The sequence below is a fragment of the Podarcis gaigeae genome, assembly GCF_964106915.1.
Source record: "Podarcis gaigeae genome assembly, chromosome: 2".
Lineage (NCBI taxonomy): Eukaryota > Metazoa > Chordata > Lepidosauria > Squamata > Lacertidae > Podarcis > Podarcis gaigeae.
Window position 1 is genome coordinate 121,396,497 of NC_139679.1, and position 16,039 is coordinate 121,412,535.

The 16,039-nt window shown below is 44.0% G+C and overlaps 2 protein-coding genes across 16 annotated transcripts in view; one reads left to right on the forward strand and one right to left on the reverse strand.

Annotated features, from left to right (window-relative positions):
* The window catches only part of LOC310837292 (uncharacterized protein), a 530,615-nt gene that overhangs the window by 297,904 nt on the left and 216,672 nt on the right, over positions 1-16,039 (forward strand). The window lies entirely within an intron of this gene.
* LOC310837226 (uncharacterized protein) overlaps positions 2,660-16,039 on the reverse strand; it is a 74,293-nt gene continuing 60,913 nt past the window's right edge. For all 15 annotated transcript variants that reach the window (XM_083723389.1, XM_083723391.1, XM_083723390.1 and 12 more), the window contains 4 exons: positions 15,416-15,931; positions 11,065-11,147; positions 5,721-5,847; positions 2,660-4,388 (listed from right to left, as the gene is read on the reverse strand). In XM_083723389.1, coding sequence (XP_083579515.1) covers positions 2,779-4,388; positions 5,721-5,847; positions 11,065-11,147; positions 15,416-15,931 — 2,336 coding nt within the window. In that variant the 3' untranslated portion in view covers positions 2,660-2,778. The remainder of the gene's footprint in view (positions 4,389-5,720; positions 5,848-11,064; positions 11,148-15,415; positions 15,932-16,039) is intronic.

Sequence of the window (16,039 nt, forward strand, 5' to 3'; positions counted from 1 at the left end):
GTCTGGAAAATTAATGAACATTCTACCCTGTTGCGGTTTCTTGACAAAGTCCTGAGATTTATTATACAGTTGTAGCTTGGTTTTCAAGCAGCTTGGTTATCAAAAGCTTTGGCTCCCAAACTTCGCAAACCCGGAAGTGAGTCTTCCAGTTTGCGAACGTTTTTTGGAACCTGAATGTCCGACATGGCTTCCGATTGAGTGCAGGAAGCTCCTGCAGCCAATTGGAAGCCGCACCTTGGTTTTTGAACATTTTTGGAAGTCAAACAGACTTCTGGAATGGATTCCATTCGAGAACCAAGGTACGACCTTTTTTAATGAGCATTTATTCGTAAGGGGCTAAACGTAGTAAAAACAGAATCAACCCAGACTTCATGACAACTGGAAACAGAAACAAATAGCAATGTCTTGGACAATGAAACAATTAGAGGAGCTATCAAATATCAATAATATTTCTGGCCTTCCTGACAGGGGCTGAGGGAGACCTTTCGTCCATGAAGAGGGTGATCTGAGAGGCTACGCTCTTTGGAAAGATATAATGTATGTCAGCAGATTACCAGGTAAAGCATTCCCATCTATGAAGGATATCAGCCTGGTGACATCGAAGGGAAATTCACAGCACATGAATAAATCTTGGGGAAGGGTGAAATATGGAACAGCATATGTAACAAATGATTAACTGCAAAAAATAAATTAGAACATGGATATGTAAATTTTACTCAGAAGAACAGTCTGCAGCATAGCCACTACAAGGAATCGATCCATTTTATTATTATTTTGTAATTTCAGAAGAGATGAGAGATAAATATCAGAGCCTATAGGTAAGATGTGGATAAAAAAGGCTGGGAAACTGAAATGGGGAAGTAGGTAACCCACTTGGAACTAAGCAAAAATATGGAACAATAAAATTTTATACATACAAGATTCAAAAGCAAGGTCTCTTCCAAGGTGTTAATTAATTAACTAAATTTTTGTTCCTAACCCAGAGCCCCAGCCCAATGTGGACAAACAACAGGAATTCAATTCTCTATTGTCAAAGAACTAGGTTACATCATCAAGGGATAAATTAACACTTCTGCTAATGTTAAAAGAAAAAATATGGTGGACTAACAGGGCCCACCATATACCAATGCACAGACTCACAAGAGACCTCAGGTTCTTCTACTAACACAGAGATTTCCAAACTTTTCATGTTGGTGAAATGATTTCTAGACATATGTCATTTTGTGACAAAGTAATTCAGTTTTACTAGCAAACGGAAGGTTAAATGAACCCCTTTCCAGCCATGGGAGGAACTCAGGAAACAATCACAACCTAAAAATGTGAAATATATAATCATAACAAAAACAACCCCCCCCCAAAAAAAAAACCACCCCACATACTAAAAGGGCATTAGATGTCAATCAGCCAGAAACCTGGTTAAGGAGAAAGGCTTTTGCCTAGTGCCTAGGCGCCAGGTAAACCTGCCTGAGGAAAATATTCCAGAGACAGGGAGCCATTGCAGAAAAGGCCCGTTCTCATGTTGCCACACTCCAGGCCTCTCAATGGAGGCAGCACTTTAAGAAGGGTCTCAGAAGATGACCTCAGTGTCCAGGTACAGTGGTGCCCTGCAAGACGAACGCCTCGCAAGACGGAAAACGCGCTAGACGAAAGGGTTTTCCGTTTTGGAGGCGCTTCGCAAAACGAATTTCCCTATAGGCTTGCTTCACAAGACGAAAATGTCTTGCGAGTTCCTGCGGGTTTCCCCCCTTTTTCCTAAGCCGCTAAGCCGCTTATCAGCTGATCCGCTAAAAGCAGCTAAACCACTAATAGCGCTAATCCACTAAACTGTCAATGGGCTTGCTTCGCAAGACGGAAAAACCGCTATACGAAGAGCCTCACGGAACAGATTAATTTCGTCTTGCGAGGCACCACTGTATCTTCATATGGAAAGAGACAGTCCTTGTTGCTATTGCTTAATGCCCCTCATTGTAAGTGGAGACAGGGTGAGGGGATGGAGGAGAGTCCAATGGCAGGACTCTTTCTGGAACCTTCACTTCCGCCTCGGAGACTTCCTGCAACCCCTCTCCTGCCTTCAGTTTGGCTCTCCTCTATGACCACCTCTTGCCTCACGGGTGGCACTGAACCTCCCTGTAAATCTTCCACTACCCATCACTCAAACCCCTGCCCATCCCTCACACTGGCTTAAAGAAGAATGCCCACAATCTGCTTTCATACTGAAAAAACAGGTTGAAAGCAAGCCCCTTTCTCCTCTAAAATGGAAGGCATATTGGGATCCAAAGGTCTACTGTAAAGGTAAAGGTACCCCTGCCCGTATGGGCCAGTCGTGACCGACTCTAGGGTTGCGCGCTCATCTCGCTCAAGAGGCCAGGAGCCGGTGCCATCCAAAGACACTTCCGGGTCACGTGGCCAGCGTAATGAAGCTGCAGCTGGCGAGCCAGCACCAGTGCCACAGAGGGAAACGCCGTTTACCTTCCCGCTATAAAGCGGTACCTATTTATCTACTTGCACTTAGGGGTGCTTTCAAACTGCTAGGTGGGCAGGAGCTAGGACCGAACGACAGGAGCTCACCCCGCCGTGGGGATTCGAACCACCGACCTTACAATCAGCAAGTCCTAGGCACTGAGGTTTTACCCACAGTGCCACCCGCGTCCCAAAAGGTCTACTGTAGTCTGTTGTAAAAACTGGAGATAAGGAAGGGGATTCTAACACTGAGTAGACTCTTTGGTTTGCTCTCTTAGGAGCTCTTGAGATCACTGTATATTTTTCTACCTTCCAAGCTTAAGATATTTCACTTCTATGGATTATTTGATGTGAGTTAAGGGAATATCTGTAGGTGAAGTTCTTGCCACACTCCAAGCAATTATAAGGTTTCTCCCCGGTATGAGTTCTCAGATGCTGAGTAAGGTGACTACTCTGACTAAAACTCTTCTCACACTTCAAACATTTATAAGGTTTTTCCCCTGTATGAGTTCTTAGATGCTGAGTAAGGGAGCCACTGAAGCTCTTTTCACACACCGAGCATTTATAAGGTTTCTCCCCAGTATGAGTTCTTAGGTGTTGGGTAAGGTGACCACTCTGACTAAAACTCTTGTCACACTCCAAACATTTATAAGGTTTTTCCCCTGTATGAGTTCTTAGATGTTGAGTAAGGGAGCCACTGAAGTTCTTTCCACATTCCCAGCATTTATATGGTTTCTCCCCTGAATGCCTTTTTTTGTGAAAAGTAAGGGAATCTAGGCGACTGAAGTTCTTTCCACACACCAAGCATTCATAAGGTTTCTCGCCTGTATGAATTCTTTGATGTTTAGAAAGGGACGAACTGACTGTGAAGCTCTTCCCGCACTCCAAACATATATAAGGTTTCTCCCCTGTATGTGTTCTTTTATGTATGGTGAGGTGACTATTCTGACTGAAACTCTTTTCACACTCTGAACACTTATAAGGTTTTTCCCCTGTATGAGTTTTTAGATGCTGAGTAAGGTGAACACTCTGACTAAAACACTTGTCACACGCCAAGCATTTATAAGGTTTTTCCCCTGTATGAGTTCCTCGATGTTGCAAAAGGTGGCCACTCCGGCTGAAACTCTTTCCACACTCCAAACATTTATAAGGTTTCTCCCCTGTATGGATTCTCATGTGTCTTTTGAGCTGGCTACGCACACTAAAGCTCTTTCCACATTCCGAGCATTCATAAGGTTTTCTTCCTGCATGCCTTCTTTTATGAAAAGTAAGGGACTTTATGCGACTGAAGTTCTTTCCGCACTCCAAACATCTATAAGGTTTGTCCCCTGTGTGAGTTCTTTGATGGCGAGTAAGGGTGCCATTGTCACTAAAGCTCTTTCCACACTCCCAGCATCTATAAGGCTTCTCCCCTGTATGAGTCCTTTTGTGTCTTGTGAGCACGCTGCACTGAATAAAGCTCTTTCCACATTCCAAACATTTATAAGGTTTCTCCCCAGTATGAATTCTCTGATGCCTAGTGAGGGAGTCTCTGTGCCTGAAGCTCTTTCCACACTCCCTGCATTTATGAGGTTTCTCGCCTGTATGAATTCTTTGATGCAGAGTAAGGTGTTCTTTCCGACTGAAGCTTTTTCCACACTCCCAGCATTTATATAGTTTTTCTGCTGTATGACCTCTTTTATGAAAAATAAGGTAGGCTCCGTCACTGAAGTTCTTTCCACCCTCCAAACATTCTTTAGGTTTGTCCCCTGTGTGTGGTATCTGATTTTTGTTAACCTGAGAAGCAGTGGGTTCCCTCCCCGCCTTCTGTGTTCGTCTGCCCTCTTGTCTGTTGGTTCCATCTTGAATCCTTAACTTCTGTTGCTTCTCAGCTCTTTTAGGTGGCCCTTCAGATGGGTCCCCCTCAGCCAGGATCCTCCAAACATCTCCTGGTGGTTTAAAAAGAAAAGCTGGTAAGATGCTGCAAAATGCACACCCGCCTTTAATGTGACCTTGAATCTGCTTGTGTCTGTACTTATTTTTATTTTACATCATCCACATAACATCTTAAGGCAGCCCTGTTCAGGGAAGTTTTTAATCTGTGATATTTTAGTGTATTTTTGGTTTTTATGGAAGCCGCCCAGAGTGGCTGGGGAAACCCAGCCAGATGGGCGGGGTACAAATAAATTATTATTATTATTATTATTATTATTATTATTATTATTATTATTATCCTCATCCAACAGATACCTCACCTTTCCCTTTCTCAAGTTTGGGTGGATAAAGAGGGTTTTCTATAAAAATAAATTTAAAGAAGTTTTTTAAAGTACCCAGTTTTTATGAGAGGAATGGGGAATCTTTGTCCCTCCAGATGCTGCAGAAATACAACTCCTATCAGCCCCAGCCAACATGGGCAACAGCTAAGTTGTGGCTCAGTGGTATAAGGAAGGCTGAAGCTTCTTGCTCCTGCCACAGGGATTGCACTGACTACCAGTTAGTTTTCATCTTCGGTTCCCTTTTCCTTCAGGAATCAGCGCACACCCTACATTCATCATCTGAGGTCCTTCTCACCGTGCCCTTCTTCTAGCAAGGTGCCAAGTGTGCCAACACAAGCATGGGGCTTGGAGTGGTGGCTCTGCCCAGGGAGGCTCCCCAGGAGCCAATCACTGGCTAATTTTAGGAGGGATGCATTAATATTTCTTTTCAGCCAGGCTTTGGGCCTTTACCTTAAAGAATTATAGTGGCCTTAATTTCTGCATCCTATAATAACTTGCTTTTGAGTTGACCTTTCATGAAAAAGCAACTAAATGCAATGAATAGTAATGCATAATATCTGCCACACCGTCATTCTGTCGTGTATACTGCTAAGCAAGCTATGTGATTAAGGAGTCTACGACTGACCCAAAAGCAGTAAGTTGCAACCAGCGCGCACAAGACCCCTTCAGCCTTTGTTTCCATGCCATGCAGTTGTAAGCACAGTTCTATCCAAAAAGCAAGTTCACACCCCACCAAATCAGAACTAGAGACCTCAATGGCCAGAATAAAAGAGAATCAAGGCAAGAAACTCTTAACCGATATGTCTTTTCTTTGATATCTATAAAATCATATACCAGAAGTGTGACTGTGTGCATCTGAATGCTGGACAATGTAGAACTTTGGTTTGACCCAACCGGGTTCTTCATATGTTCTTTTGTACAGGGGGAATGAAGAACGCTCCCTCTAGTGGCCAACAGGAGTTCACACCTTCACTAGCTATTGATCCAGGGGGAAAGGATCCTTACCCACAGAAGCCATCATCTCATAAATCTCCATCATGACTTCCTTGTACAGCGCTCTTTGGCCTGGATCCAGCAGGGACCATTCCTCGTCAGTGAAATGCAAGGAGACCCCCTCAAAGCTCATTGATCCCTGGAAAAGGAAAGTGATTCTCTTATTCATAGTTCATCCAGAGTAAGGTAGGGAAACCTCTCCTCTGCAGTGGGCAACTGGATATATTAAGTGTTCAGAAATCACCCAAAGCCGATGGAATTTACCCATTAGTTTAAGAATTCTAAGTCAAGTATTCTAACAAAAACATGTCACAAGTATAGTTACAGATAGGTAGCCGTGTTGGTCCCCCTTCATGGATCACTGCCTTGCCGTGGCGAAGGGGCTTGAAGAACTCAGAGAAGCTATGAACTATGCCGAGCAGGGCACCCAAGATGAACAGGTCATAGTGGAGAGTTTTGACCAAACGTGATCCACCTGGAGGAGGAACCGGCAAGCCACTCCAGTATCCCTGCCAAGAAAACTCCATGGACAAAGACAACAGGCATATAAAAGATATGACGCTGGAAGATGAGCCCCTCAGGTCGGAAGGCGTCCAACATGCTACTGGGGAAGAGCGGAGGGCAAGTACAAGTAGATCCAGAGCTGATGAAGCGGCTGGGCCAAAGCCGAAAGGACGCTCAGTTGCGGATATGCCTGGAAGCGAAAGGAAAGTCCAATGCTGTAAAGAAAAATATTGCATAGGAACCTGGAATGTAAGAACCATGAACCTGGGTAAGTTGGAGGTGGTCAAAAATGAGATGGCAAGAATAAATATTGACATCCTGGGCATCAGTGAACTAAAATGGACGGGAATGGGTGAATTCAGTTCGGATGACCATCATATCTACTACTGTGGGCAAGAAACCCATAAAAGAAATGGAGTGGCCCTCATAGTCAACAAAAGAGTGGCGAAAGCTGTACTGGGATGCAATCTCAAAAATGATAGAATGATCTCGATACGAATCCAAGGCAGACCTTTTAACATCACAGTAATCCAAGTTTATGCACCAACTACTTGTGCTGAAGAAACTGAAATTGACCAATTCTATGAAGACTTACAAGACCTTATAGAAGTGACACCAAAGAAGGATGTTCTTTTCATTATAGGGGATTGGAATGCTAAAGTAGGGAGTCAAGAGATAAAAGGAACAACTGGCAAGTTTGGCCTTGGAGATCAAAACGAAGCAGGGCAAAGGCTAATAGAGTTCTGTCAAGAGAACAAGCTGGTCATCACAAACACGCTTTTCCAACAACACAAGAGACGACTCTACACATGGACATCACCAGATGGGCAGCATCGAAATCAGATTGATTATATTCTCTGCAGCCAAAGATGGAGAAGCTCTATACAGTCAGCAAAAACAAGACCTGGAGCTGACTGTGGCTCAGATCATCAGCTTCTTATAGCAAAATTCAAGCTTAAACTGAAGAAAGTAGGAAAAACCACTGGGCCGGTAAGATACAATCTAAGTCAAACCCCTTATGAATACACAGTGGAAGTGAGGAACAGGTTTAAGGATTTAGATTTGGTGGACAGAATGCCTGAAGAACTATGGATGGAGGCTCGTAACATTATACAGGAGGCAGCAACGAAAACCATCCCAATGAAAAGGAAATGCAAGAAAGCAAAGTGGCTGTCCAATGAGGCCTTACAAATAGCGGGGGAGAGAAGGCAAGCAAAATGCGAGGGAGATGGTGAAAGATACAGGAAATTGAATGCAGATTTCCAAAGAATAGCAAGGAGAGACAAGAAGACCTTCTTAAACGAGCAATGCAAAGAAATAGAGGAAAGCAATAGAATGGGAAGAACCAGAGATCTGTTCAAGAAAATTGGAGATATGAAAGGAACATTTCGTACAAAGATTTCCACAATAAAGGACAAAAGTGGAAAGGACCTAACAGAAGCAGAAGACATCAAGAAGAGGTGGCAAGAATACACAGAGGAATTATACCAGAAAGAAATGGATGTCTCGTATACCCCAGGTAGTGTGGTTGCTGACCTTGAGCCAGACATCCTGGAAAGTGAAGTCAAATGGGCCTTAGAAAGCACTGCAAATAACAAGGCCAGTGGAAGTGATGGTATTCCAGCTGAACTATTTAAAATTTTAAAAGATGATGCTGTTAAGGTGCTACACTCAATATGCCAGCAAGTTTGGAAAACTCAGCAGTGGCCAGAGGATTGGAGAAGATCAGTCTACATCCCAATCCCAAAGAAGGGCAGTGCCAAAGAATGCTCCAACTACCGCACAATTGCACTCATTTCACACGCTAGCAAGGTTATGCTTAAAATTCTACAAGGAAGGCTCAAGCAGTATGTGGACCGAGAACTCCCAGAAGTGCAAGCTGGATTTAGAAGAGGCAGAGGAACCAGAGACCAAATTGCAAACATGCGCTGGATTATGGAGAAAGCTAGAGAGTTCCAGAAAGGCATCTACTTCTGCTTCATTGACTATGCAAAAGCTTTTGACTGTGTCGACCACGGCAAACTATGGCAAGTTCTTAAAGAAATGGGAGTGCCAGATCACCTCATCTGTCTCCTGAGAAATCTCTATGTGGGACAAGAAGCTACAGTTAGAACTGGATATGGAACAACTGATTGGTTCAAAATTGGGAAAGGAGTACGACAAGGCTGTATTTTGTCTCCCTGCTTATTTAACTTATATGCAGAATTCATCATGCGAAAGGCTGGGCTGGATGAATCCCTAGCCGGAATTAAGATTGCCGGAAGAAATATCAACAACCTCAGATATGCAGATGACACAACCTTGATGGCAGAAAGTGAGGAGGAATTAAAGAACCTTTTAATGAGGGTGAAAGAGGAGAGCGCAAAATATGGTCTGAAGCTCAACATCAAAAAAACGAAGATCATGGCCACTGGTCCCATCACCTCCTGGCAAATAGAAGGGGAAGAAATGGAGGTAGTGAGAGATTTTACTTTCTTGGGCTCAATGATCACTGCAGATGGTGACAGCAGCCACGAAATTAAAAGACGCCTGCTTCTTGGGAGAAGGGCAATGACAGGCCTAGACAGCATCTTGAGAAGTAGAGACATCACCTTGCCAACAAAGGTTCGTATAGTTAAAGCTATGGTTTTCCCAGTAGTGATGTATGGAAGTGAGAGCTGGACCATAAAGAAGGCTGATCGCCGAAGAATTGATGCTTTTGAATTATGGTGCTGGAGGAGACTCTTGAGAGTCCCATGGACTGCAAGAAGATCAAACCTCTCCATACTGAAGGAAATCAACCCTGAGTGCTCACTGGAAGGACAGATTGTGAAGCTGAGGCTCCAGTACTTTGGCCACCTCATGAGAAGAGAAGACTCCCTGGAGAAGACCCTGATGTTGGGAAAGATGGAGGGCACAAGGAGAAGGGGACGGCAGAGGACGAGATGGTTGGATAGTGTTTTCGAGGTTACCAGCATGAGTTTGAGCAAACTGCGGGAGGCAGTGGAGGACAGAGGTGCCTGGCGTTCTCTGGTCCATGGGGTCACGAAGAGTCGGACACGACTAAACGACTAAACAACAACAACAACAAGCCGTGTTGGTCTGCCATAGTCAAAACAAAAAATTCCTTCCAGTAGCACCTTAAAGACCAACTAAGTTAGTTCTAGGTATGAGCTTTCGTGTGCATGCACACTTCTTCAGAAGTGGAAGGAATTTTTTGTTATGTCACAAGTCTGTGAGATTGCCCAATTTCCTTTCCTCCAAGAGGGATTTAGTTTCCAGGAAACTGCAGGTTAGTTAGTTTCATGTTTCTTTTGGGGAAACTGGTGGAAAACATTATTAAAGACAATGACATAACCAAATGTACGTAAGCAAATTTATATAGTGCACCTTCAAGCAAAAAACATCCTAACTTAACACATCTGCAAATGGGATCTGAATTGGTGATGACTGAGAAGGAAAGTGACATTTGGGGTCACAGCTGATAGCTCAGTAAAGATATTGGCACAGGGTGTGAAAGTAGTGAAATGGGTCAATGCCATTTTAGGGAAAGATTCAAAACTAAGCTGCCAATATCATAGTGCTGATATACAAATCTATGGGGCAGCTGCCCTTATAAAACTGTATGGATCCGGTTGCAGGACCTCAAAAATAATATTGCAGATTCAGAAAACGTTGGGAAAAGAACAAACAAAATAATTAATGGGTTGGAAAAATATGAGGAATTACTAATCTGAAACAAAGGCGCTTGTGGGGAAATATGATAGAGATGTAAAAAGGTATGCATGGTGTTTAGAAATAGGAGAGAGGGAGGTGTTTCTTCCTCTAGGATGATACTGCAGACCAAGGCTGTCCAATGAAGCTAATTGTGCACAGATTAAGGACAAACTAAAGGAAGCACTTCTTCACTGTTAAACTCTGCAATTCACTAATGCAAAAATGCAGTAATAGCCACCAATTAAGAGAGAATTAGGCAAATTCATAGCAGATAAGGTTACAACTGACTACCAGCCATGATGACTGTGTGCTGCCTCCACTTGCTATGGGCAGTATACCCCTCACTGCCAGTTCCTGGGAATCACCTGAAGAGGCATGTTTTACTCAGCTCCTGATTACAAATTTCCCAGAGGCATTTGCTTGGTCACTGTAGGAAGAGGATGGTGGACTAGGTGGGTTAATGGCCTGATCCACCAGCTAGAATCATAGAATCATAGAGTTGGAAGAGACCACAAGGGCCATCGAGTCCAACCCCCTGCCAAGCAGGAAACACCCTCAGAGCACTCCTGACATATGGTTGTCAAGCCTCTGCTTAAAGACCTCCAAAGAAGGAGACTCCACCACACTCCTGGGCAGCAAATTCCACTGTCAAAGAGCTCTTACTGTCAGGAAGTTCTTCCTAATGTTTAGGTGGAATCTTCTTTCTTGTAGTTTGGAACCATTGCTCCGTGTCCGCTTCTCAGGAGCAGCAGAAAACAACCTTTCTCCCTCCTCTATGTGACATCCTTTTATATATTTGAACATGGCTATCATATCACCCCTTAACCTCCTCTTCTCCAGGCTAAACATGCCCAGCTCCCTTAGCCGTTCCTCATAAGGCATTGTTTCCAGGCCTTTGACCATTTTGGTTGCCCTCCTCTGGACACGTTCCAGTTTGTCAGTGTCCTTCTTGAACTGTGGTGCCCAGAACTGGACATAGTACTCCAGCTAGGCTCTTCTTAGGTCATGTTCAAGGTTTCGTGAGCAAAACTCAGTCGAGTAACCCACTTCCTCAGAGGCAGAAGCCTCAGAAGCACAGGTGCAAGATTCGGGCCCCTGCAAGAACCCTCTCTGTAACAAGTACAGACCCATCTCTCCCTGATTATCTTTCCCCTACCTTAGCTGGATGCATGTTGGCCACTTCTTCTCCAGAGTAATGTAGGGAGAATCCACAATGTTGGTCTGATGCCACTGCAGTGTCTACGAAAGGGAAGGTCGCCAAAGAATTCATGAAAACATTGAAAATGAAGTTCCTGATTTGCCCAAGCGGAAGATCATAGAAGAGAAATCAGCAGCACATTACACGCTGAGGTAATGCGAATATGCAAATGATGCATATGGAAATAGTAATATAAAAATTAACTTTTAATCGTATGTTTGTCTGCACAGAAAAGCAACAGGCAAGGACAGAATGGATCTCATGGACAGCTGAGATAACTCAGTCAGTAGAGCATTAAACTCTTAATCTCAGGTTGTGGATTTGAGCCACAAAGTAATGTGCAAACCTGCCCAGCACCTTTCACAGCAGGCAAGAGAGAGGAGTGAAGGGAGGGTGGGTGGGTGAGAGAGAGACAGTATTTATTAGTTAAAACCGATGCTTTTATGTACCGTATATTAGTTTCTGCATGGTTCTGTGAATTTTAGCTGTGTTCTGTCTTTCTTGCATACTCTGCCACTTGCATACTTTTCTGATAAAGGGTTTAGATATTTTGAATATGAGTTAAAATAATTACAAGATAACATTCTGAGGGACCGACATTTTTCTAGGAAATATTTTCATCGCAGAGGGGCCCTTTTCTGAGGAAGAGCTTAGATATATTGAAAACATTTAATATCTACAGCTGCTACTGTCCAGGACACGTTATTAAGGACCAGCAATTTATTTTAAAATGAAATATTTTCAGTGCAGGGGAGCAGGGCCTTCGTTTTCTACTAAAAAAAACCCTCTCTCTCCCTCCCTCTCTCTCTGGGGTCCAGCTGCGCGGGGTCCGCCTGGCCTTCGTCCTCCGAGGAGGCTCCTCTTCTGCCCTAGGGGAGTCCCAGCTCTTCCCTCTTCCTTCCCTTCCCACATCTGACCCGGAGGCGGCAGGAGGAGAGGCAGCCTTCCCGGCGGAGAAAGAACCGGAGAAGATCCCCCGTGAGGACGAGGAGGGCAGAGGTAAACCCAGCGCCCCCGACAAGAAGGAAGGGAAAAAAAGAAAGGCTGGTCGGGACAGGAAACGGAAGCTCCTCCTCTGGACTTCCCTTCCGCTCTAGGAATTTGGGCTCTATGGCTCTAGTTAACCCTTGCGGAGCCGAGAGGCTGCTACGGGCAGAGAGGGAGCAGTGGCAAGCTTTGTCTGGAAAGCTTTGGAAAGCCAGTTTTGTCTGGAAAGCTTTGCAGGATCAGGCCCCGAGTATAGGATCCTCTCCTCTGAGGTGCCCCATGCAGGATCCAGTGACCATTGAGAGCTGGGGTATCATATATATATATAACACACCCTGCATTTATATGGTTTTAACCCAAGTGCACACTGATGTGAAATAAGCATTGAATGATATGGAAATCTCTTTCCACACCTCCAACAATCATACTTTGTATCCTCTCTGCGAATTTAATTTTCTTCAACCAGAAAAGCACCATTCATTCCCCGCTTTATGTTTCTCTCCCCTCCTGTCTGTTGGCTACACTGTGAACCCCTTATTAATGTTACTCCTCCTGCTCCACGCTTCTTTCCTCCAAATATCTCCTGAAAGACCTAGTAAGTTTCCAAGCAAAATTCAAACTTGTTGATACTGACCTTTTAAAGCCCTAAATGGCCATGGCCTGTAGACCTGAAGGAACATCTCCATTCCCATTATTCAACCCAGACACTGAGGTCCAGCACCAAGGGTGGTCCCCGCAATGTGAGAAGCTACAGGGAACCAGGAGGAGGGCCCTCCCAGTTGTAGCATCCACGCTGTTGAATGCCCGATCATCAGATGTCAAAGAGATGAGTAACCTTGATAACCTTTGGAAGACATCTGAAGGCAGCCCTATAGAAGGAAACCTTTTAATGGGAGATGTTTTTATATACAGTGAGGGGGTGGGAGTATTTGATCCCCTGCTAAATTTGCCAATTTGCCCTCTAATGAAGAAATGACCAGTCCTTAATTTTAATCGTAGGTTTATTGTAGCTGTGAGAGGCAGAACAACAACATCTTTATTCAACATCTTTATCAATGACTTGGATGATGGACTCAAGGGCATCCTGATCAAATTTGCAGATGACACCAAACTGGGAGGGGTGGCTAACACCCCAGAGGACAGGATCACACTTCAAAACGACCTTGACAGATTAGAGAACTGGGCCAAAACAAACAAGATGAATTTTAACAAGGAGAAATGTAAAGTATTACACTTGGGGGGAAAAATGAGAGGCACAAATACAAGATGGGTGACACCTGGCTTGAGAGCAGTACATGTGAAAAGGATCTAGGAGTCTTGGTTGACCACAAACTTGACATGAGCCAACAGTGTGACGCGGCAGCTAAAAATGCCAATGCAATTCTGGGCTGCATCAATAGGAGTATAGAATCTAGATCAAGGGAAGTAATAGTGCCACTGTAATCTGCTCTGGTCAGACCTCACCTGGAGTACTGTGTCCAGTTCTGGGCACCACAGTTCAAGAAGGACACTGACAAACTGAAACGTGTCCAGAGGAGGGCAACCAAAATGGTCAAAGGCCTGGAAACAATGCCTTATGAGGAACGGCTAAGGGAGCTGGGCATGTTTAGCCTGGAGAAGAGGAGGTTAAGGGGAAATATGATAGCCATGTTCAAATATATAAAAGGATGTCACATAGAGGAGGGAGAAAGGTTGTTTTCTGCTGCTCCTGAGAAGCGGACACGGAGCAATGGTTCCAAACTACAAGAAAGAAGATTCCACCTAAACATTAGGAAGAACTTCCTGACAGTAAGAGCTGTTCGACAGTGGAATTTGCTGCCAAGGAGTGTGATGGAGTCTCCTTCTTTGGAGGTCTTTAAGCAGAGGCTTGACAACCATATGTCAGGAGTGCTCTGATGGTGTTTCCTGCTTGGCAGGGGGTTGGACTCGATGGCCCTTGTGGTCTCTTCCAACTCTAGGATTCTAGGAAAAAACCCAGAAACCCAAAAGACAAAGGCAGAGATTGATGTGCACATTGGACTTTAGGTGGACTTGAAACTGCTTGTGTCTCTATATTTTATTTTGCCTCTTCTACACAATATCCCTTTCCTTGTCTAATGCAAGCCCACTCTTCGCCTTCCTATGTTCAAACTGCCATGATGAAAGCAGAAGCCAATAAACCAAGAAAATCTAACATAAATCACTGCTACTCAACTGTGGACATTAGGAGGCAGTCTGGACTCAAAAGGCCTCAGAGCAATAAAAAGCCTATGATTAAACATAGGGAGGTAAGCAAGATTAAAACCAAACAAAGATAAAGAAGCAATTTCTAACACTGAGTACAATCTTTGGTTTGCTTCCCGTAGGAGATCTTGATGTGACTGAAGATCTTTCCCCACTCCAAAACCTTCTAAGATGTTTTCCTATGAGTTCTTTGATGCCGGGTAAAGGAGCTACTGTGAGAAAAGCTCTTCCCACACTGCAAACATTCGTAAGATTCGTCCCCTGTATGAATTCTTTGATGTTTAGTAAGGTGGCTGCTGCAATAGAAGCTCTTTCCACATTCTAAACACTTATAAGGTTTTTCCCGTGTGAGTTCTGTGATGTTTAGTAAGTGTTTCACTGTGACTAAAGCTCATTCCACACTCAAAGCATCTATAAGGTTTATCTCCTGTGTGACTTCTTTTATGTCTTGTGAGGTGGCCACTTTCATTAAAGCTCTTTCCGCACTCCCAGCATCTATAAGGTTTATCCCCTGAATGGGTTCTTTGATGGCTAGTGAGCTGCCGACACTGATAGAAGCTCTTTCCGCATTCCAAACACTTATAAGGTTTTTCCCCTGTGTGAGTTCTGTGATGTTTAGTAAGGGTGCCATTGTCACTAAAGCTCTTTCCACACTCCCAGCATCTATAAGGTTTATCCCCTGTATGAGTTCTTTTATGTCTTGAGAGGTGGCTACTACAAATGAAGCTCTTGTCACATTCCAAACATTTATAAGGTTTTTCTCCTGTGTGACTTCTTTCATGCAAAGTAAGGGAGTCTTTGCGACTGAAGCTCTTTCCACACTCCAAACACTCATAAGGTTTGTCCCCTGTATGAATTCTTTGATGCTTCGTGAGGGAGTCACTATACCTGAAGCCCTCCCCACAGTCCAAACATTTGTATGGTTTTTCACCTGCATGCGTCATTTTATGTTTAGTGAGAATGCTCCTCTGAGGGAAGCTCTTTCCATGCTTCAAGCATTCATACGGTTTGTCCCCTGTGTGGGTTGTATGATGCATATTAAGGGAGCTACTATTTCTGAAGCTCTTTCCGCACTCAAAGCATTTATGAGGTTTCTCACCTGTATGAGTTCTTTGATGCAAAGTAAGACCACCACTCTGACGGAAGCTCTTTCCACACTCCCAGCATTTATGAGGTTTGTCCCCTGTATGAATTCCTTCATGCGAAGTAAGGTGACTACTCTGACGGAAGCTTTTTCCACACTCCCAGCATTTATAAGGTTTTTCTCCTGTATGTGTTTTTTGATGCTGATTAAGGTAGTCACGCCGACGGAAGATTTTTCCACACTCCCAGCATTTATATGGTTTTTCACCCGAGTGCACTCTTCGATGTGAAATAAAAGTTGAGTGAGAAGGAAATCTCTTCCCACACACAGTACATTCATGCTTCTCTCTGTGAATTTGATTTTCATTAACCTGAGGAGCAGAGGATACCCTCCCCACCTTCTGCATTTGGGTCCCCTCCTTTCTGTAGGTTCCAACATGAAGCTGCAGTTTCCATTGTTTCTTCTGTTCCTCAAGTCTTTCAGATGCCACTTCTGATGGTTCTCCTTCAGTCAGGATCCCCCAAATATTTCCTAAATTATTAAAAAGGAACACTGGTAAAATGCGGTGTCTGTAATGATAATAATGATGATGATGATGATGATGATGATGATTATTATTATTATACCCCGCCCTCCCTG